At 45.5% G+C, this 22,613-nt stretch overlaps 1 protein-coding gene across 6 annotated transcripts in view; it reads left to right on the forward strand.

Moving 5' to 3' along the window:
- The window catches only part of GATAD2B (GATA zinc finger domain containing 2B), a 100,664-nt gene that overhangs the window by 68,107 nt on the left and 9,944 nt on the right, over positions 1-22,613 (forward strand). For 5 of the 6 annotated variants that reach the window (XM_051857273.3, XM_017345861.4, XM_051857275.3 and 2 more), the window contains 2 exons: positions 9,435-9,770; positions 21,971-22,100. In XM_051857273.3, coding sequence (XP_051713233.1) covers positions 9,436-9,770; positions 21,971-22,100 — 465 coding nt within the window. In that variant the 5' untranslated portion in view covers position 9,435. Of the gene's footprint in view, positions 1-2,324; positions 2,440-9,434; positions 9,771-21,970; positions 22,101-22,613 lie in introns of all 6 variants that reach the window. The other variant, XM_051857274.3, reaches the window with a different exon arrangement.

Below are 22,613 nucleotides of genomic sequence, written 5' to 3' on the forward strand. Positions count from 1 at the left end.
TTTTTTTTTTTTTTTGACAGGCAGAGTGGACAGTGAGAGAGAGAGAGAGAGAAAGGTCTTCCTTTGCCGTTGGTTCACCCTCCAATGGCCGCCGCTGCAGCTGGCGCACCGCGCTGATCCGATGGCAGGAGCCAGGATCCAGGTGCTTTTCCTGGTCTCCCATGGGGTGCAGGGCCCAAGCACCTGGGCCATCCTCCACTGCACTCCCTGGCCATAGCAGAGAGCTGGCCTGGAAGAGGGGCAACCGGGACAGAATCCGGCGCCCCGACCGGGACTAGAACCCGGTGTGCCGGCGCCGCAAGGTGGAGGATTAGCCTATTGAGCCACGGCGCCGGCTCTAATAAGCATTTCAAACTTCACATGTCAAACTGAATTTTACGTTTTTCACTCTAAACATGGCCATTTTAGTAAAAAAATCACTCATGCATTTATAGAGATAAAAATCCTATAGTCATCCTTAACTATTTCTCTTATATTTCATATCCAGCATATCAGCACTTCTGTTGGCCTTTCTTTTTCTCTTTTCTTAATAATTATTTATTTGAAAGGCAGGTGGCCTTTTTTTCAACGTATATAGTCTGTTAACTTGTGACAGAAAACCATAGGTGATTTGGCCTCTGGATTGTACCTCTCTTGCCACATTTTCTCCCACTCCTTCACTTAGATGTGGGCATGTCATCTTCACATTTTTACCATTTCTTGCAGATAAGTACTATGGTCTCTCAAGCAACATCCTTGCTATTCCCTCTCCTTGTTACATTCTCTGTCAGCTATATGCACAGTTTACTTACTCTCTTAATTTAGATATTGATTCATTTGTTAAGCTTTTCAAACAACACTTTGCTGACCATGCTTTTAAGAATAATCTCTTAAGGGCCAGCGCTGTGGTGTAAAGGGTTAAACCACCTCCTGCAACACCGGCATCCCATATGGGCATCATTTAGAGTCTGTGTTGCTCCACTTCCGATCCAGCTTCCTGCTAATGGCTTAGGAGAACAGCAGATGATGGCCCAAGTTCATGAGCACCCATGTAGGAGACCCAGAAGAAGCTCCTGGCTTTGGCCTGGTCTAGCCGTGGCCATTGCGGCCAGCTAGGTAGTGATACAGTGGATGGAAGATCTCTCGCTGTAACATTGACATTCAAATAAATAAACAAATCTTTATTTTAAAAAATGCAGTGGATAGGGGGCTGGCGCAGTGGCGCAGTGGGTAAAGCCACCACCTGGTGGTGCCAGCATCCCATGTGAGTCCTGGCTGCTCCACTTCCAATCCAGCTCTCTGCTATGGCCTGGGAAAGCAGTAGAAGATGGCCCAAGTCCTTGGGTTCCTGCCTTCAGATCGGCACAGCTCCAGCCATTGTGGCCAGTTGGGGAGTGAACCAGCGAATGAAAGACTACCTACCTACCTCCCTCCCTCTCTCTCTCTCTCTCTCTCTGACTTTTAAATAAAATAAATAATTCTTTTTTTAAAAAATGCAGTGGATAGACAATCAGGATGTTTGCGTTTTCTGGCCAATAAGGGAGTGTAGATGTTTCTTCAACAGATGGGTTTCATTTCCCATGGGTGTGTGCTCAGAAGTGGGATTGCTGGATCATAGGGTAGGGTAGTTCAATTTTTAGTTTTTAGAGGAACTTCCATACTGTTTTCCACAATGGTTTTACTTATTTGTTATCACACCAACAGTGTGCAAAAGGGTTCCCTTTTCTCCACATCTTCACCAACACTTGTTATCTTTTGTCTTTTTGATAGTAGCCAGACTTACTGGGTTGAGATGATATCTCAGTGTTTTTGATTTGTGTTTCTCTGATGATTAGCCTAGGTTTAATGATGATTTGTCTGGCCAAAGCCAGGAGCCCTGGAACTCTACCTGGGTCTTCCATGTATAGGACCAAAAACAGGAACCTGGACCCTCCATCTAGATTTCCCACTTGAGTGTCAGGGTTCCAAGTACTTGATCCATCTTCCACTTCTTTCCCAGGCACATTAACGGGACTGAACTGGAAACTGAGCAGCTGGGCTCAACTGGCACTCTGATGTAGGATTCCAGCATGACAGAATGCTGGCCCCAAGGATTTCTTAACCAATTTGCCAAACACCTACCACAAAAGTTTTTAGTTTTGATGAGGTCCAGTTTGCCTACTTTTTTCTTTTGCTTATATTTTTTGATGTTACAAGAGTATTTCAAAAAGTTTGTGGAAAATGGAACTAAAAGATAAGCTTAGGACAAGTATTTAGCCTAGTGGTTAAGACATCTTCATCCCACATGGGAATACCTGAGTTCAGTTTGCGCTCCAGCTCATGACTCAAGTTTCTTGTTAATGCAGACCCTGGGAGGCAGTGGTGATGACTCAGATAATTGAGTTCTTGCCACCCACATGGGAGACCTCGATTGAATTCCTGGCTTCTGGCCTGACCAGCCCTGACTATTGAAGGCATTTGGTAAGTAAACCAATGGATAGGAGCTCTCTGTCTCTGTCTCTTAAATATATAAAGTGACTTTTTAAAAAATATTTGTTTATTTAAAAGGCAGTTTTGCAGAGAGACAGACAGAGACAGAGATTTTCCATCTGCTGATTAACTCTGTAAATGGCCACAACACTTGGAGCTGGGCCAGTCTGAAACCAGGAACCATGAACGTCCTCTGGTTCTCCTTCATGAGTGGCAGGGGCCCAAGGACTTGGGCTGTCTTCCTCTGTTTTCCCAGGCACATTAGCAGGGAGCTGGATCGGAAGTAAAGCAGCTGGGACTCGAACCAGCACCCATATGGGATGCCGGCATCACAGGTGGAGGCTTTATATGCTGTGCCACAATGCTGACCTCATAAATGTTTTTAAAAATGTTTATTTAGGTGCAAAAAATATGCATCTTTTATAAACTTTTTGAAGACCATTATATATCTAAGAAACTAATTATCCAAGGTTACATGAATTTTGAATTTTTTTCTTATATTTTTCTAGCTTTAACCTTTATATTAATATTCATTTTTTTATACACATGCATGGTTTTAATTTTTTCTGTCAAAGAATAATTTATCTTTACAGTAGTTCCATCTTCCATAAACATTCTGAAGTACCCTTGTATATAGTGTGAGATAGGAGTCTGACTTCATTCTTTTGCATCTGGATAACCATTATCTTAGAATTATTTTTTGAAAAAATTGTTTTTTTCTCTCATCGAATTGTCTTGGCATCCTCCTTGGAAATCAACTGACTACAAATATTTAGGGTATATTTCTGGATGGTAAATTCCATTCTATGGATCAGTGTGTACTATACACACACATATATAGTGTAGTTTTCTTTTCAAGCATTATTTTTGTATCTAGAAGTTCGACTTCAAGTCATTCTGTACATCTTTATTCTCCACTTTTTGGATACATGGACTACAATTATCACATCTCTTTTTTAAAGTCCTTTTTAAATTCTAAAATAATTCATTCTGGGTAGGTGGATTTCTATTTATTGATCGTTCTTCTCATCACAAGTTGTACTTTCCTGCCCTATTGTATGACTGGTAATCTTTTTTTTTTTTTTTTTTTAAGATTTATTTATTTATTTGATAGAGTTGCACAGAGAGAAGGAGAGGCAGAGAGAGAGAGAGCAAGATCTTCCATCCACTGGTTCACTCCCTAGTTGGTCGCAGTCCAGAACCAGAGCTTCCTCCATGTCTTCCCATGTGGGTGCAGGGCCCCAAGGACTTGGGCCATCCTCCACTGCTTTCCCAGGCCGTAGCAGAGAGCTGGATGGGAAGTGGAGCAGTTGGGACTCAAACCAGCACCTATATGGGATGCTGGCATTGCAGGTGGCGGCCTTACCTGCTATGCCACAGTGACCTGGTAATCTTTGACCAGATTCCAGACACTATCAATTTTATATTTTGGGGTATTGAATTTTTTTTATTCCTGTAAATTTTCCTGAGGTTTGTTCTATGATTATTAATGTGTTTGTCAACAGTCTGATTTTTTTTTTAAGATTTTATTTATTTATTTGAAAGAGTTACACAGAGAGGGAGGGAGAAGCAAAGAGAGAGAAAGAGAGGTCTTGCATCCTCTGGTTCATTCCCCAGGTCACTGCAACTGCCGGAGCTGCGCCAATCTGAATCCAGGAGCCAGGAGCTTCCTCCAGGTCTTCCCATGCAAGTGCAGGGGCCCAAGGACTCGGACCATCTTCTGCTTTCCCAGGCTATTGCAGAGAGCTGGATCAGAAGTAGAGCAGCTAGGACTAGTACCAGTGCCCATATACGCCACTGCACTGGCCCCTGATCTTTTTTGAGTCTTAACCTTTTTCTTTTTTTGAAAGGTGAAGCAGGGTAAGAGAAATCTTTCATATGCTGATTCATTCCCAAATACCTGCAATAGCTAGGATTGGACCTGGGTAATGTCAGGAGCCAGAAACTCTATCCTGGCTTCCTGTTTGAGGCAGGGATCCAAGTATTTGACTATCTTTCTATCATCTGCTGCCTTCAGAGTGCGCATTAGCTAGAAGCTGGATCAGAAGTAGAGGCAGTGAGTAGGGGTGGGGTGGGGGTGGTGTTGTGGTATAGTGGGTTAAGTGCCACCCACTATACAATGCTGGCATTGTATAAGGGCACTGGTTGGTGTCCTGGCTGCTCCACTTCCATCCCAGCTCTTTGCTGATGGCCCAAGTGTTTGGGTCTCTGCTGCTCATGTGGGAGACCTAGAAAAAGTTCCTGGTTCCTGGCTTTAGCCCAACCCAGCACTGGCTGCTGTGGCTATCTGAGGAGTAAACCAGTGCATAGAAGGTTTCTTTCTCTGTCTCTCTCTAGCTGGTTCACTCTCCAGATGACTGCTTTAGCCAGGTTTGGGCTAGGCTGAAGAAAGGAACCAGGAACTCCATCCTGTCTCCCACATGGGTGGCAGGAGCCCAAGTACTTGGGGCCATCTTCTGCTGACTTCCCAGGTACATTAATGGGGAGCTGGATCAGAAGCTTGGAGTAGCTGAGACTCAAACTGGTGCTCAGTTTTGGGAGCCAAAGTTACAAGCACCAGCTTAACCTGCTGTTCCACAGCACCAGCCCTGAAATACTGGTTTTAACATCAGTAAATTGATGCCTAAATATTGAACTGGATAATGAATTACTACTGCATATTTCTGCTGTGAAGTTTACACAGAAGTTAAAACAAATTAACTAGAGTTTTATGCACTTACTTGAATAAATTTTAAATATAAAAAATTGAGGGGCTGTTATTTGGCACATTGGTTAAGACACTACTTGAAACAGCCGCATCCAATATTGGAGTGCCTGGGCTAAGTCCTGGCTCTAGATCCTGATGCCAGTTTCCTGTTGATACAGAGCATGGAAGGCAGTATTGATGGGTCAGATAATTGGGTTCCTTCCTGCCACCCATATGGGAGACCTGGATTGCATTCCTAGATCCTGACTATGGCCCCAGTCTGCCCCAGCCATTGTGGGCATTTGGGAAGTGAACCAGCAGATGGAAACTCCCTCTGTCTCTGTGTCTGCCTCTCAAATTTAAAAATAAAGGAGTCTCTCAGTAAATAGATATGTTTACACACTGTCTATACTAGCTATTATTTATAAATGCATATATAGACAATAAATTTACAAAAATATTCATGAAAGTAGTAGCAACAAATCTATCCTAACGTTTTCCTTGAACAGGAAGACTAAAGAATGGGTTTGAGAGTGAATTTACACTGGATGTTTTGGCTGTATCTGTAATATTTCATTTCATTGAAAATAAGTTAGAGGGCAGGCATTTGGCACAGTAGTTAAGCCACTGCTTGAGATGCCTGCGTGCCATATTAGACTGAGTTCAAGTTCCAACTCTGCTCTTTTTTTTTTTTTTTTTTTTTTTAAGATTTATTTTATTTATTTGAAAGAGTTACAGAAAGAGGTAGACACAGAGAGGATCTTCCATCCACTGGTTCACTCCGCAGATGGCCACAATGGCTGGAGCTGTGCCAATCCAAAACCAGGAGCCAGGAGCTTCTCCCTGGTCTCTCAGGTGGGTGTAGGGGCCCAAGGTCGTGGGCCATCCTCCACTGCTTTCCCAGGCCATAGCAGAGAGCCAGATCGGAAGAAGAGCAGCCAGGACTAGAACCGGCACCCGTATGGGATGCCGGCGCTTCAGGCCAGGGCTTTAACCCTGCTACGCCGTAGCGCCGGCCCCCCAGCTCTGCTCTTGATTCCATCTTTGTGAAACCACCTTGGAAGTCAGCAGATGATAGCTCAAATACTTAGGTTCTTACCAAGGGGAAGACCTGAATTGAGTCCCTTTCTCCTGTCTTCAGCCTGGCCCTGCCTTGCTCAGCACCATCTGTTGCAGGATGAGGAGTAAGCCAGCAGTTGGGAAATCAATCAACCTCTCTCTTCTCAAATAAACAATAAAATATTTAAGAAAAAAATGTGGAGCCCACTTATGAGAAAGGACTAATATATAGAATATATAAAGAACTCTCAAAACTCAACAGTTAAAAACATCCAGCAAACAATTCATTTAGAAAAGAAGTAAAAGACATGAACAGAAGTCTCACCCGGGGCCGGTGCCGAGGCTCACTTGGCTAATCCTCTGCCTGCGGCGTCGGCATCCCATATGGGTGCCGGGTTCTAGTCCCAGTTGCTCCTCTTCCAGTCCCACTCTCTGCTGTGGCCCTGGAAGGCAGTGGAAGATGGCCCAAGTGCTTGGCCCCCTGCACCCACATGGAAGACCAGGAAGAAGCACCTGGCTCCTGGCTTTGGATTGGTACAGTGCTATCCGTAGTGGCCATTTGGGGAGTGAACCAACGGAAGACCTTTCTCTCTGTCTCTCTCACTGTATAACTCTGCCTGTCTAAAAAAAAAAAAAAGTCTCACCCAAAGAAAGGATATGCAGATGACAGTTAAACACATAAAAAAAATTAGTCATTTGAGAAATGCAAATCAAAACCATGATGAAATATTATATACATTTATCAGAATGGTTTCAATAAAAAATAATGATACCACCAAGTGCTGGTGAGAATGAAGAAACTATATTTATCATCCATTGCTTCTGGGAATATATGATGGTATAGCTACTCTGGAAATCAGCTTGAAAGTTTCATATAAAACTAAACACTCACGTGACTGAAAATTTGCACTGTTGGGCCTTAATCCCACGTAAATGAACTCATGTATGTTTCTTCAAAAACTTGTACATCAATATTAATAACAGCTTTTTTTCTTTTGTAAATATTAGTTTATTTGAAAGTTAACACAGAGTTATAAGAACACCAATTAATGTTACCATATTAAGTCTACATATTCTTTATTTTCTTTTTTAGACTTCATTTATTTATTTGAAAGAGTTAGAGAAACACAGAAGAGAGATCCTCTTTCTGCTGATTCACTTACCAAATGGCCACAACGGCCAGGGATGGGCCAGGCCGATGTCAGGAGCCAGTGGAGCAGTCAGGAAAGGAACTGGAGTCCACGTGGGATGCCAGCATTGCAGGCTGTGGCTCTACCAGCTGCACCACAGTGCTGTCCCCCTGTAGATTACTATACCCAGTCTCACGCCTTAGGAATGGGACTCACAGTCCTAAGTATAAAAAATAAATTTTAATGAACATTTGGGGCCAGTGCTGTGGTGTGGCAGGTTAAGCTGCTGCCTGCAGCATTGACATCCCTTATGGGTGCTGCAAGTCCAATCCAGCTCCCTGCTAATGGCCTGGGAAAGCAGCAGAGGATGGCCTAAGTGCTTGGGCTTCTGTACACATGTGGGAGACCCAGAAAAAGCTCCTGGCTCCTGGTCTTGGATTGGCTCAGCTGTGGCCTTTGCAGCCAGTTGGGGAGTAAACTAACATGAAAAATCTCTCTCTTTTTCTCTGTGTAACTGTCTTTCCAATAAATAAATAGAATTTTTTAAAGTATTGAGCATTTGTAAACATCCCATTTTTACAGATGACATTGAGACTTGGGGTGGTAAAATAGCTTGTTAAATATTGGACATGGTAAAAATAGTAGTAACTTAAAACTGTTTCTATTCATAAAAATTTTTCTTTCTAGTTCATTATTGCTAATTTCCTAGGAGGAATAGTGTTGGAGAAAATTCCGTAAACTTATATTTTGTTAGTATTAAAAAAAATCAAAGTTAGAATGGAAGGTGATGATTAGCTTGCCTTTAATAATTTTTGCTGCATGAGTAGAGAAGATAGTACTATCAGGCTAAGCACATTCCTTCATTAAGAAAAGCCAAGCATCTTTTAAGATTTTGAGTCTGTATCTGTATCCAAATGAGGGCAGATAACAGTAGGCCTCTCTGATCCTTGCAATATCCAGACTGTTTTTTTGTTAGATATTTTTGTCTAGTTCACCTTTTTCATATTCTACACTTGTAAGATAGGCCAATCAAAGATATCCTTGGGAGACATAAGGAACTTTCTATTCCTATAATTCTTTTCAAGAAGAATTTAGTATGAGAGCTAAAACAGCAGAAGCATCTGATTCCATCCAAAGTCACTTTGCATATCTGTTTTTTGTGGTATGTAGGCTCCTAATGATGAGTCATGCTGGTGAGTGTGGTGGTTAGTTTCCGGTATCTTTCACAGTAAGGACCTTCATGACTGGAAAGTATTTGGAATTTACTTTCTGTGCTGAAGTTGAATGGAGAAATTTCCCTTAATATAGATGTTCTAAGATGATTATAGGGTAGTAGGTTAACTCATTTAACTTTTTTTTTTTTTAAGATTTATTTATTTATTTGAAAGAGTTACACAGAGAGAGAAGGAAAGGTAGAGAAATTCTTCCATCCACTGGTTCACCCCTAATTGGCTGCAACAGCTGGAGCTGCGCCGATCTGAAGCCAGGAGCTTCTCCAGGTCTTCCCACATGGGTGCAGGGGCCGGAGGACTTGGGCCGTCTTCCACTGCTTTCCCCGGCCATAGCAGATAGCTGGATAGGAAGTAGAGTAGCCGGGACTTGAACTGGCGCCCATATGGGATGCCGGCACTGCAGGCAGCAGCCATACCCACAGTGCCGGCCCCGACTCATTTAACTTTTAACATCTGTATGATTTGGGTTTTTTTTTAAGATTTATTTTATTTACTTGAAAGAGTTACAGAGAGAGGTAGAGACAGAGGTCTTCCATCCGCTGGTTCACTCCCCAGATGGCCTCAGCAGCCAGAGCTATGGTGATCCTAAGCCAGGAGCCAGGAGCTTCTTCCAGGTCTCCCACATAGGTGCAGGGGCCCAAGGACTTGGGCTGTCTTCTGCTGCTATCCCAGGCCATAGCAGAGAGCTGGATCATAAGAGGAGTAGCTGGGACTCGAACCAGCATCCATATGGGATGCCAGCGCTTCTGGCCAGGGGTTTAACCCACTGCGCCACAGCATTGGCTCCAACAATTTTTTTATGATTCTTAATAACTTTACCACCTAATCCTCTTTTCTTTTGGACTACTTAAGAGATTTCATTTCATTTTTTTGCTGTAGGATGGATAGAATGACAGAAGATGCTCTTCGTTTGAATCTGTTGAAGCGGAGCTTGGACCCAGCAGATGAACGAGATGATGTCCTGGCAAAGAGACTCAAAATGGAAGGGCATGAGGCCATGGAACGTCTAAAAATGTTGGCACTGCTCAAAAGGAAGGATTTGGCAAATCTTGAAGTGCCACATGAGTTACCCACCAAACAGGATAGCAGCGGTGTCAAGGGCTATGAAGAGAAACTCAATGGGAATCTCAGGCCTCATGGAGACAGCAGGACTGCTGGGAGGCCAGGGAAAGAAAACATCAATGATGAGCCTGTGGATATGAGTGCTCGACGGAGGTATGGCTCAGTTTAGTTGCCTCTGGGGTTAGAGTCTTCTCACAAAGTAAGCCTGTGGAAATGGAATGAATTCCAGTGAGAGGAGGGTGTTTTTCATTCTAAAGCTTCTTAGAAGATTTCTCTGTGTCTGGCTTGATTGTGAATTCCTCTTAATTGTAAATGAAACTTGATGCTTCAAAATAATGTAGTATACAAAGAGTTATAGGATTTTTTTCCCATTTTATTTAAAAGACAGAGTGATAGAAAAGAAGAGACACAGAGAAAGAGTTCTTCCATCCACTTGTTCACTCCCCAGATTCCCACAACAGCCAGGTCTGTGCTAGGCTAAAGGCAGGAGAAGGAACTCAGTCTGGGTCTCCCACATGGGTGGCAGGGACCCAAGTATTTGAAGCCAACATGGGCCGTCTCCCTGGGTGCACATTAGCAAGAAACTAGATTGGAAGCTGAGGAGCCAGGACTTGAGCCAAGCACTCTAGTGTGATTGATGCATGTGTCCCAAGCGTTGGCTTAAGCCACTGCACCAAATGCCTGCCTTGAGAATCACAGTTCCTAACCTTAAGATAAAATGGTCAGGGGCCTGTGTTGTGGCACAGTGAGTTAAAGCCCCAGCCAGCAGCACTGGCATCCCATATGGGTGCCAGTTCAAATCCCAGCTGCTCCACTTCTGATCCAGCTCCCTGCTAATATGCCTGGGAAAGCAGTAGAAGATGACCCAAGTCCTTGTGCTTCTGCACCCATGTGGAAGAAAGAAGCTCCTGACTCCTGGCTTTGGATAAGCTCAGCTCCAACTGTTGAGGCCATTTGGGGAGTGAACCAGCAGATGGAAGACCTCTCTCTCTTTGTCTTTCAAATGAATAAAATAAGTCTCTCTCTCTCTCTCTTTTTTTTTTTTTTTTAAGATAAAATGGTCCGGCGCCGTGGCTCAATAGGCTAATCCTCCACCTAGCGGCGCCGGCACACCGGGTTCTAGTCCCGGTCGGGGCGCCAGATTCTGTTCCGGTTGCCCCTCTTCCAGGCCAGCTCTCTGCTGTGGCCCGGGAAGGCAGTGGAGGATGGCCCAAGTGCTTGGGCCCTGCACCCCATGGGAGACCAGGAGAAGCACCTGGCTCCTGCCTTTGGATCAGCGCGGTGTGCCAGGCCGCAACGCGCCAGCCGTGGCGGCCATTGGAGGGTGAACCAACGGCAAAAGGAAGACCTTTCTCTCTGTCTCTCTCTCTCACTATCCACTCTGCCTGTCCCCCCCCCCCCAAAAAAAAAAAAAAAAAAAAAGGTCATTCCTGGATGACCATTGGAAGTAAATTAATATATGGGCTGGATAAAGCTGCCTCCTGCAGTGCCAGCATCCGATCTGGGCACCAGTTTGTGTCCCAGCTGCTCAACTTCAAGTCCAGCTCCCTGCTAATGGCCTGGGGAAAGGAGTGGAAGACAGCCCAAGTGTTTGGGGTCTCTGCTTCCCACATGGGAGACCAGGATGAAGCTCCTGGCTTCTGGCTTCAGCCTGGCCGAGCACTGACTGTTAATAGCCATCTGGGGTGTGAACCAGTGGGTAGGTTCTTTCTCGCTTTGTGTGTGTCTGATTCTTTCTCTGTAACTCTTTCAAGCTAAAAGTCTCTTTTTAAGTAATAAATTAATATATACCTTCACACTGATGCCTTTCTGGCGCCGCGGCTCACTAGGCTAATCCTCCACCTAGCGGCGCAAGCACACCGGGTTCTAGTCCTGGTCGGGGCGCCGGATTCTGTCCCGGTTGCCCCTCTTCCAGGCCAGCTCTCTGCTGTGGCCCGGGAGTGCAGTGGAGGATGGCCCAAGTGCTTGGGCCCTGCACCCCATGGGAGACCAGGAGAAGCACCTGGCTCCTGCCATCGGATCAGCGCGGTGCGGCGGCCATTGGAGGGTGAACCAACGACAAAGGAAGACCTTTCTCTCTCTGTCTCTCTCTCTCTCTCACTGTCCACTCGGCCTCTCAAAAAATAAAAAAATAAAAAATAAATTAAAAAAATAAAGCCATGCCTTTGAGGTGAGGGGTGGAGGGTAAGTCTTGTCTTTAGCTCATTCCAGAAGTGTTATGATTTGTTTAATGTGGAGTCCCAGTTTTTGTTACATCAAAAAGCATGGGCCTGGCTTTTCTTGTTTCTAAGGGAATCAGTTTTATGTGGTAAGTCTTGACATTCTTGCCTTGTCTGTTCCACTTCCCTCAACCCCCGCAGATATATAAACATTTATTTATGACTTAAGCTCATTCATTTTCTCTTTCACACATGTACACAAAGAACATGTCTTCATTTTTTTCTTGTGTCTATCAAAATTGAGTAACTTGAATCTATGGAGCACACAACACACTGTATGGAAGTACATGGAATAGGCTGAAGACCAAATCAGGCTGGGCATTGAATCAACCCCCCAGGTTTTTTGTTTTTGGTAGTGGTTTTTGTTTAAGGTTTATTTAAAAGGCAAGTTACAGAGAAAGATTGGGAAAGAGATCCTGTCTATGCTGGTTTATACCCCAAATGGTTGCCAAGGCCAGGGCTGGCTAAGCCGAAGCCAGGAGACAGGAACCAGGAACTTTATCCAGGTATCCCACCTGGGTTGCAGGGCCCCAAGTACTTGGGCCATCTCCCAATGCCTTCCCAGGCACATTTGCAGGGAGCTGGATCAGAAACCAGTGCCCATATGGGATTCCAGCATCATAAGCAATGGCTTAACCCGCTGTGCCACAGCATCCTCCACAATGTCATCCCCACTAACCCTAGTTTATTTGAAAGGCGGAGTTACAGAGAGAGAACGAGAATGTGTGTGAGATCTTCATATGCTGGTTCACTCCAGAAGGCTGCAGTGGCCAGACCTGGGCTGCTCTGAACCTGGGAGCCAGGAGCTTCTTTTGAGTCTCCTGTGTGGATGCAAGAGCCATCCTCCACTGCTTTCCAGTAATATCAGGGAGCTGGATTGGAAGCAGAGCAGCTGGGAGTTGAACCAGCGCCCATATGGAGTGCTGGCTGGTGACTTTGCCCACTACGCCACAGCACTGTCCACACTAGCCCTAGTTATAAGAATATCCAGATGGGGGCCAGCTTTGTGGAGCCGTTTCCAGTTAAGGTACTGCCGGCAATACTGAAATCCCATATGGGCACAGGTTCAAGTGCCAACTGTTCTGCTTCTGGGAAAACAGCAGAAGATGGTCCAAGTATGTGGACCCCACCACCCTGTAGGAGACCCAGATAGAGTTCCAGGCCCCTGGCTTCAGCCTGGCCCAGCCCTTGCTGTTGCCAGCATTGGGGAATGTAACCTGTAGGTGGAAGATCTCTCTTCTCTTTTTCCCTCCTACCCTCTTCCTCCATTTCTCTGTCTCTCTGTCTCTGTCACTTTGCCATTTAAATAAAAAAATTACGGAGTAATAAAATATTAAAAAAAAGAGAAATGAACAAAATATAGAATCCCAGGAAGGAAAACCATGGTTTCTTTTTTTTTTTTCTTTCTTTCTTTTTTGGCAGGCAGAGTGGACAGTGAGAGAGACAAAGAGAAAGGTCTTCCTTTCCCGTTGGTTCACCCCACAGTGGCCACTGCAGCCAGCGCACTGCGCTGATCCAAAGCCAGGAACCAGGTGCTTCTACTGGTCTCCCATGCGGGTGCAAGGCCCAAGCACTTGGGCCATCCTCCACTGCCTTCCCAGGCCACAGCAGAGAGCTGGACTGGAAGAGGAACAATCGGGACAGAATCTGGCGACCCAACCGGGACTAGAACCGGGGGTGCCAGTGCCGCAGGCGCCAGCCCCATGTTTTTTTTTGTTTTGTTTTGTTTTTTGTTTTTTTGATATGTTATCCTCCAAGAATTGGAAATTTGTAAGATATATATATATATATATATTTTTTTTTTTTTTTTTTTTTGACAGGTAGAGTGGACAGTGAGAGACTGAGAGACAGAGAGAAAGGTCTTCCTTTTCTGTTCGCTCATCCCCCAATGGCCGCTGCGGCTGGTGCGCTGCAGCCGGCGCACCGTGATGATCCAAAGCCAGGAGCCAGGTGCTTCTCCTGGTCTCCCATGGGGTGCAGGGCCCAAGCACTTGGGCCATCCTCCACTGCACTCCCAGGCCACAGCAGAGAGCTGGACAGGAAGAGGGGCAACTGGGACAGAATCCAGTGCCCCAACTGGTACTAGAACCCGGTGTGCTGGCGCCACAGGTGGAGGATTAGCCTATTGAGCCGTGGCACCGGCCCCCATGGTTTTGTTTTGGTTTTTTTTTTTGTTGTTGTTGTTGTTGTTGTTGTTGTTGTTTTGACAGGCAGAGTGGACAGTGAGAGAGAGAGACAGAGAGAAAGGTCTTCCTTTTGCCGTTGGTTCACCCTCCAATGGCTGCCGTGGCCGGCACGCTGCGGCCGGCGCACCGCACTGATCCGATGGCAGGAGCCAGGAGCCAGGTGCTTTTCCTGGTCTCCCATGGGGTGCAGGGCCCAAGCACCTGGGCCATCCTCCACTGCACTCCCTGGCCACAGCAGAGAGCTGGCCTGGAAGAGGGGCAACCAGGACAGAATCGGGCACCCTGACAGGGACTAGAACCCGGTGTGCCGGCGCCGCTAGGCGGAGGATTAGCCTAGTGAGCCGCGGCGCCGGCCCCCATTGTTTTTTTAATAGGATTAAAAGATAGGTAAAAGGACTGGTGCTGTGGCATGGTGGATTGATATCTACCTGCGTCACTGGCATCCCATGTGGGCACTGGTTCGAGTCCTGGCTGCTTGGGCCCCTGTATCCACAGGGGAGACCAGGGGAGGATTCTGGCTCCTGGCTTTGGATCCTCCCAGCTCCCGCCCTTGCAGCTAGTTGGCGCGGTGGGGGAGGGGAAAGTGGGATACCAACAGATTGAAGACCTTCCTCGCTTGTTCTCTTCCTCTTTCTCTTTGTAACTCTACCTCTCAAATAAAAACTCTTTAAAAAGAAAATGCATAAAATGAAAGCAGGAGGATAGAAGAGTTCTTCACATGTAGCCATGTTGCCTAAACATCTTATTTTGCTCTCATTTAGGAAAGTTATGGTATCTATGAAATAAAGTATGTGTGAAACCAATTCTATTTTTATTTTCAAATGCTAGAGATACAACAGCAGTTCTTTGTGTTTAGTTATTTTTACTACCGGGATGAAAATAAGGAAAATCTGCCAGACTGAGTCACAACTTTCAGCAGCAAGTTGGACTTTAATAATATTAAGAACCCCAGATACTGCAAATCATGTGTGTTTGGGAAAGGAGCATAGCAGTTTCTTTCCTTGAATGTTTAACACATGAAGACAGGGTCTCTGTTGTGTTTTTTTGTTTTTGGAGGAGTAAGACTTGATTTAGGCTTTATGTTTTCTGTACTATTTTTCTAATATGGATCTGATTATATCTGAGAATATCATTTTGTGTTCTCAGATAAGATTTCCTGATAATGTTACACACTTCCAGAATCTTTTATCCAGAAATGTCTCTGCATATCTTGGTTCTTGGGAGTCCCTAATAGATTTGAGCAATAAAATAATTCCTTACCTTAGAAATAATCTTTTATATTTTAAAGGCAGATTGAGAGAGGTAGCAACACACCCAGAATGGCCAAAACAACCAGATACGGTCCACGCTAAAACCAGGTTGAGCTGCCATCTGTGGTGCTGGCATCACATATTAGAATGCTGGTTTGTGTCCCAGCTGCTCTACTTCTGTTCCAGCTCCCTGCTGATGTACCTGGAAAGGCAGTGGAAGATGGCCCAAGTGCTTAGGCCCCTGCTACCCAATGGGAGACCCAGATAGAGTCCATGCTCTTGGCTGTAGCTTAGCCCATGCTCTTGGCTCTTGTGGGTATTTGGGGTGTGAACCAGCAGATGGACGATCTCTTTCTCTGTCTTTTCCTGTCTGCCTCTCGCTCTCGCTCTTGCTTTGCCCTTCAAATACATCTTTTACAAAGGAAAAGAAGCCGGCGCCGCGGCTCACTAGGCTAATCCTCCGCCTAGTGGCGCCGGCACATCGGGTTCTAGTCCCGGTCGGGGCGCCGGATTCTGTCCCGGTTGCCCCTCTTCCAGGCCAGCTCTCTGCTGTGGCCCGGGAGTGCAGTGGAGAATGGCCCAGGTGCTTGGGCCCTGCACCCCATGGGAGACCAGGAAAAGCACCTGGCTCCTGGCTCCTGCCATCGGATCAGCGCGATGCGCCGGCCGCAGCGTGCCGGCCGCGGCGGCCATTGGAGGGTGAACCAACGGCAAAGGAAGACCTTTCTCTCTGTCTCTCTCTCTCACTGTCCACTCTGCCTGTAAAAAAAAAAAAAAAAAAAAAAAAAAAAAAAAAAAGGAAAAGGAAAAGAAAAACTAGAACTCCAACGTGAGATGCAGGAAGCAGCAGCTTAAGCCATTGAATCACAAGACCCACATCTCTTTCTCTGCCTCTCAAGTTGAAAAATAACACACAGAATGGGCCAGCGTTGTGGTGCAGTGGGTTAAGCCTGCAGCACCAAAATCCCATATGGATGCTGGTTTGAGTCCTGGCTGCTCCACTTGCAATCCAGCTCCATGCTAATGTGCCTGGGAAAGTAGCGGAGGATGGCTCAAATCTCTAGGTCCTTGTACCCATGTGAGAGGCTCTGGAAGAATCTCTTGGTTTTGGCCTGGCCTGGCCGTGGTCATTGTGGCTGTTTGGGGAGTGAACCAGGATGGAGGATATCTCTCTCTGTCTCTCTTTCTCTATAACTCTGTCTTGCAAATAAATAAATCTTTAAAAAGAGAGAGAAACACACAGGAGAAGGACAGGCCTTGTGTTTTAAGACCTTAATGGTTCCTGTGTTGCATACCTAAGTGCCTGGGTCCAATAACTGCCTCCATCTTCTGACTCCAGTTTCCTGCTAATGCAGTCAGCAGTACTGACTCAGGAACCAGATTGCTGCCACTCAACATGAGAGACCTAGATTGAGTTTTAGCTCCAGTCTGACCCAGTCTGCTCATTGCATGTGGGGAGTAAACCAGTAGATAGGAGTGTTCATTCAGTTTGTCTGTGTTTCTTCTTGACCCTCTTTCTCCCCACCTCAAATATGGGAAGAATCTTCTAAAAGTTATGGATCTAACCAGGACCAGAGTGAGTGATATGCATTGAGAAATCAAGTGGAGAATGGGAAATTTTCCAGACCTCAAAATTGTTCATGCATGTTAACATTAGGGATGAAGGGGATAAAGAAATATAGAAATGTTATGTATGTTGCACACAGAAAATATAAACAGTTTTTTCAAGCCTGACCTAAATAGGGTTCCAGGAACTTTGAGTTTGAGAATGAAAGAATCTTTTCTCCCTCTAGTGGCCCCTTTTCGTATAATTCTATATTCTCAGTTTGCTATGTCCATAACCAACAAGGTAATATAGCCATCCATACAAATTTGTTAGTTTACAAGCCATTCTCCTCACTTTGACCCACTATTCTATTTTATCAGCTAAGTTTAGTTTATTTTAGTAATTCCAATTGAACCACTGAGGTATTGAATGTCTGTCCCATCCAGGGATGTCTTTTCCAGGGATGTCTTGTTCAGAAGACATCCATGTCCCATGCAGGTGGTGTAGTACAGGTTAAACTGCCACTTGGGACACAGTATGCATCACATATTGGCCTCTGCATCTGATGCAGCTTCCTGGTAATGTGCACCCTAAGGGCAGCATATGATGGGTCAAGTACTTGGGTCCCTGCCATCTGTGTGAGTGACCAAGATGGAGTTCTGACTCCTGGCTTTGGCCTAGGTCATCCGTTTGGGCCATTTGGGGAGTGAATCAGCAGATGAAAGATAATCTGTTAGCTCTGCCTTTCACATAATTAAGAATGAACAGACTTTAAAAAAAAATCCTATCCCAACAGTATCTGAGACAGTAAGCTCTGAGAAATAGTGGAGAGGCTCTCATGACTAATGATCTGCAAATGTAATGTGTTCAAATAAGCCTAAAAACTCATTGCCCTAGAACCATATACTCCTGACAACAGGGACAATCTCAAGAAAAGTGGGAACTAGTAAGATATCTTTGAAATCAGAGATTAAATAGAAAGTACAATCAATGGCTTGAGAATACAAGGCAGTTTCCAGTTTTTTTTTGTTTTTTTTTGTTTTTTTTTTTTTGTTTTTTTTTTTTTTTGACAGAGTGGACAGTGAGAGGGAGACAGAGAGAAAGGTCTTCTGTTGCCATTGGTTCACCCTCTAATGGCCACCGCAGCCAGCGCACCGCGCTGATCCGATGGCAGGAGCCAGGTATTATCCTGGTCTCCCATGGGGTGCAGGGCCCAAGCACTTGGGCTATCCTCCACTGCACTCCCTGGCCACAGCAGAGAGCTGGCCTGGAAGAGGGGCAACTGGACAGAATCTGGCGCCCCGACCGGGACTAGAACCCGGTATGCCGGAGCCGCAAGGCGAAGGATTAGCCTAGTGAGTCACGGTGCCAACCATTAGTTAACTCTTAAACATTGAGTGCCATTTTTCATTATCTGCAGAAAGAAACCTAGCCCCCAGAAAGACCAAAACAAATTTTACAGAATAAATAGGTTTAGTAATAAGTAACTTCTAGGTGCCAGTTTTGTAGCATAGCAGGTTATACCATATGGGTCTCAGTTCAAGTCCTGGCTGTTCCACTCTGATCCAGCTCCTTGCTAATGTGCCTGGGAAAGCAGTGGAGCATGACCCAAGTGCATAGGCCACTGCACCCACGTGGGATACCTGAAAAAAGCTCCTGGATCCTGGATCCAGCCTTGCCCAGCCCTGGTCATTGTGTCCATCTAGGGTTCTCTCTCTGTCTTTCCTTTTGTGTCTGTAACTCTGTCTTAAAAAAAAAAAAAAAAAAAAAAAAGAGTAATTTCTAGATAGTTTCTTTCTGGCAAATAGGTGCAAGTTTCCTATATGTAATTATCCAGGTTCAGTCTTCCTTCAAAAGTCTGTACTTGGTAATTTTTCTTTTTTCAGGCCTTCTTTTGCCGGTTATTTAGTTTGACAGGATAGACTTTCATTGAGGTTCATATAACTGCCTTTCTTGTAAATCCTCATATAGCCAGGACCATGTTACCATCTGTACCTAGGATAAATGATTAGGTTCTACTGCTTTTGCCCTTCTTCCCCCATAAAGCTAGCCATTTCCTTCTTGAGCTTCCATGTAACTAATGACAGTTCAATGAATAATGAGTTACAGAGAGAACAATCATTTTAGAATATTTATCAAAATCTGGGGGGTAGGGATGGCATAGTGGGTAAAGTCACCACCTGCAACTCTGACATTGCATATGGGCACCAGTTCAAGTCCCAGCTGCTTCACTTCCATTCCAACTCCCTGCTAATGGCCTAGGAAAAACACTGGCCCAAGCAAAACCTGGAAGAAGATCCTGACTTTCGCTTGAGCTTTTGTGGCCGTCTGGGAAATGAACCAGCAAATGGAAAATCTCTCTGTCTCTTCCTCTAACTCTTTCAAATGAATAAATCTTAAAAAAAAAAAATCTGTGTAAGGGGCAATTGATGATTGGCACAGTGGTTAAGATGCCACTAGTGCCAGCGCCGTGGCTCGCTAGGCTAATCCTCCCCCTGCGGCACTGGCACCCCGGGTTCAAGTCCTGGTTGGGGCACAGGATTCTGTCCCGGTTGTTCCTCTTCCAGTCCAGCTCTCTGCTGTGGCCCGGGAGAGCAGCGGAGGATGGCCCAAGTGCTTGGGCCCTGCACCCACATGGGAGACCAGGAGGAAGCACCTGGCTCCTGGCTTTGGATTGGCTCAATGCACTGCCCATAGCGGCCATTTGGGGGGTGAACCAACAGAAGGAAGACTTTTCTCTCTGTCTCTCTCTCTCACTGTCTTAACTCTGCCTGTCAAAAAAAAAAAAAAAGTCTAAGATGCCACTTGTGTCCCCTGTATCCCATATCAGGAGTTCTTTGGTTTGAGCCCTGACTCCGTTTCCAGTTCCTGCTGATGTGCACCCTAGAAGGCTCAAGTACTTGAGTTCTTGCTACCCATATGGGAGATCCCGATTGAGTTCTTGGTCCTGCATTGGCCTGACCCAGCCCCAGCTGCTGTTGCAGGCATTTGTGGAATAAACCAGTGAATGGGAAGATCCCTGTTGCTTTACATTCAAACAAATAATTTTGTCCCAGAGGGCACAGGGACAGAGATATAAAGATAATGACTGGCTTTAAGATAGAAACAAGAGGGTGCCAGTGCTGTGACTTAGTAGGCTAAGCCTCCACCTCCAGGGTTGGCATCCTACATATTCACCGGTTCAAGTCCCAGCTATTCCTCTTCTGATCCAGCTCTCTGCTGTGGCCTGGGAAAGCAGAAGATGATGTGCTTCTTTCTTGGGCCTCTGCACCCGTGTTGGGAGTGAACCAGTGGATGGAAGACCTTTCTCTGTCTCTCCTTTTCTCTGTAACTCTTAATAAATAAAGATCTTAAAAAAAAAAAAAAAGCCGGCGCCGTGGCTCAATAGGCTAATCCTCCGCCTTGCGGCGCCGGCACACCGGGTTCGAGTCCCGGTTGGGGCGCCGGATTCTGTCCCGGTTGCCCCTCTTCCAGGCCAGCTCTCTGCTATGGCCAGGGAGTGCAGTGGAGGATGGCCCAGGTGCTTGGGCCCTGCACCCCATGGGAGACCAGGAAAAGCACCTGGCTCCTGGCTCCTGCCAGGATCAGCGCGGTGCGCCGGCTGCAGCGGCGGCCATTGGAGGGTGAACCAACGGCAAAAAGGAAGACCTTTCTCTCTCTGTCTCTCTCTCTCACTGTCCACTCTGCCTGTCAAAAAAAAAAAAAAAAAAAAAAAAAAAAAAGAAACAAGTCGGAGCGCCGGATTCTTTCCCGGTTGCCCCTCTTCCAGGCCAGCTCTCTGCTGTGGCCCGGGAAGGCAGTGGAGGATGGCCCAAGTGCTTGGGCCCTGCACCCCATGGGAGACCTGGAGAAGCACCTGGCTCCTGCCTTCGGATCAGTGCGGTGTGCCAGCTGCAGCGCGCCAGCCGTGGCAGCCATTGGAGGGTGAACCAACGGCAAAAGGAAGACCTTTCTCTCCGTCTCTTTCTCTCTCACTATCCACTCTGCCTGTCCAAAAAGTTAAAAATTAAAAAAAGAAACAAGTGTTCTTATCATACAGAGTTTATGTTTTGAATTTATATTTATTTACTTGAAAGGCAGAGAAAGATCTTCCAATCCACTAGTTCACTCCCCATCCATTGCAGTCAATTGAGGAGTGAACAAGCAGACTTTAAATAAATAAGTTTAAAAAAAATTTTTTTTTCTACATGGAAAAAAATTCAGAGGAATTTAGGTCTGTTCTGCTTCACCCTTAACTCTTAGGATAAAGACACCACGATGGAAATAATAGCAAAATCTCAGAATATTTAACATCTAAATTCCTTAGAGGTAAGGGCACTGTGGTATAGCAGGATCCATTGTTGGGGGCACCTGCATTCCATATCGGAGTGCCTGGGATTTAGTCCTGCCTCGGCCTTCCTGACTGAGGTTTCTGTTAATGTGCTTGGGAGGCAGCAGGTGATAGCTTAAGACCTGAGTCCCTCGGGCTGGCGCTATGGCACAGCAGGTGAAGGTGCTGGCTTCCGCAGTGACTGGAGCTGCACCAGTCTGAAGCCAGGAAGGAGCCAGGAGATTCTTCTAGATCTCTCACATGGGTGCAGGGGCCCAAGAACTTGGGCCATCTTCTGCTGCTTTCCTAGGCCATAGCAGAGAGCTGGATCAGAAGTGGAGCAGCTGGGACTCAAACCAGTGCCCATATGGGATGCCAGCACTGCAGGTGGTGGCTTTACCTGCTATGCCATAGCACTGGCCCTGAAAAAAGATTTTTTAAAGATTTATTTATTTATTTATTTATTTGAAAGAGTTACACAGAGAGAGGAGAGGCAGAAAGAGAGAGAGGTCTTCCCTCCAATGGTTCACTCCCCAGTTGGCCACAATGGCCGGAGCTGTGCTGATCCGAAGCCAGGAGCCAGGAGCTTCTTCTGAGTCTCCCACACAAGTGCAGGGGCCCAAGGACTTGGACTATCTTCCACTGCTTTCCCAGGCCATAGCAGAGAGCTGGATCAGAAGTGGAGCAGTCAGATCTCGAACTGGCGCCCATATGGGATGCCAGTGCTTCAGGCCAGGGCATTAACCCACTGTGCCACAGCGCTGGCCCCTGAAAAAAAAATTCTTTAACATTTTTATGAACCTCACTGTTGGAAATACCTTAATTTTTCCTTTTTTCATTTAGTGAGCCTGATCGAGGAAGGCTAACTCCGTCTCCAGATATCATTGTTTTGTCTGACAATGAGGCTTCCAGTCCTCGTTCTAGCTCCCGAATGGAAGAAAGACTTAAAGCAGCCAACCTAGAGATGTTTAAGGTAAGAAGATTGAATGTTCTCCATTTCATACTATTTCTGTTTCTTTTAATTCTGTAAGAATCTTTATTCTGGTTGGTTATTGAGTGTTTACTTTTTTATCCAAATAACTACCTATTTATAAACTCTTTAACTTTCAGTTTCATGGATGTACTCTTTTAGAAGGAACTCTTAGAGAAGGTAGTTTGAAAAAGCATATATAAGCAAGTATACTTAATGTAATTTATATTTGGAAAATGAAAAATTTATAATTCAAGTCACATAAAGTAAGCACTTGGCTGGAAGGATACTCTCTACATTCTATCCAGAGTCTTACACTATAGAGAGACTCCTAAGGTTAGCTAGGGGAAAATGGCTTTAAAATATTTAGAAAACAGTGTCTCCCTGTGGTCATTTAGTGCCTACTGAATGTTCAGACACTGTACCACTCCCCAGAGATAACAAAGATAATCCTGTCATCACTTCTGCTTTTGTATGGATGCTGAAGGTTTCAAGCCTAACAAGTCAGGATCAGCC

This window comes from Oryctolagus cuniculus, chromosome 7 (genome assembly GCF_051225735.1).
Source record: "Oryctolagus cuniculus isolate XC-2025 breed Fujian yellow rabbit chromosome 7, ASM5122573v1, whole genome shotgun sequence".
NCBI lineage: Eukaryota > Metazoa > Chordata > Mammalia > Lagomorpha > Leporidae > Oryctolagus > Oryctolagus cuniculus.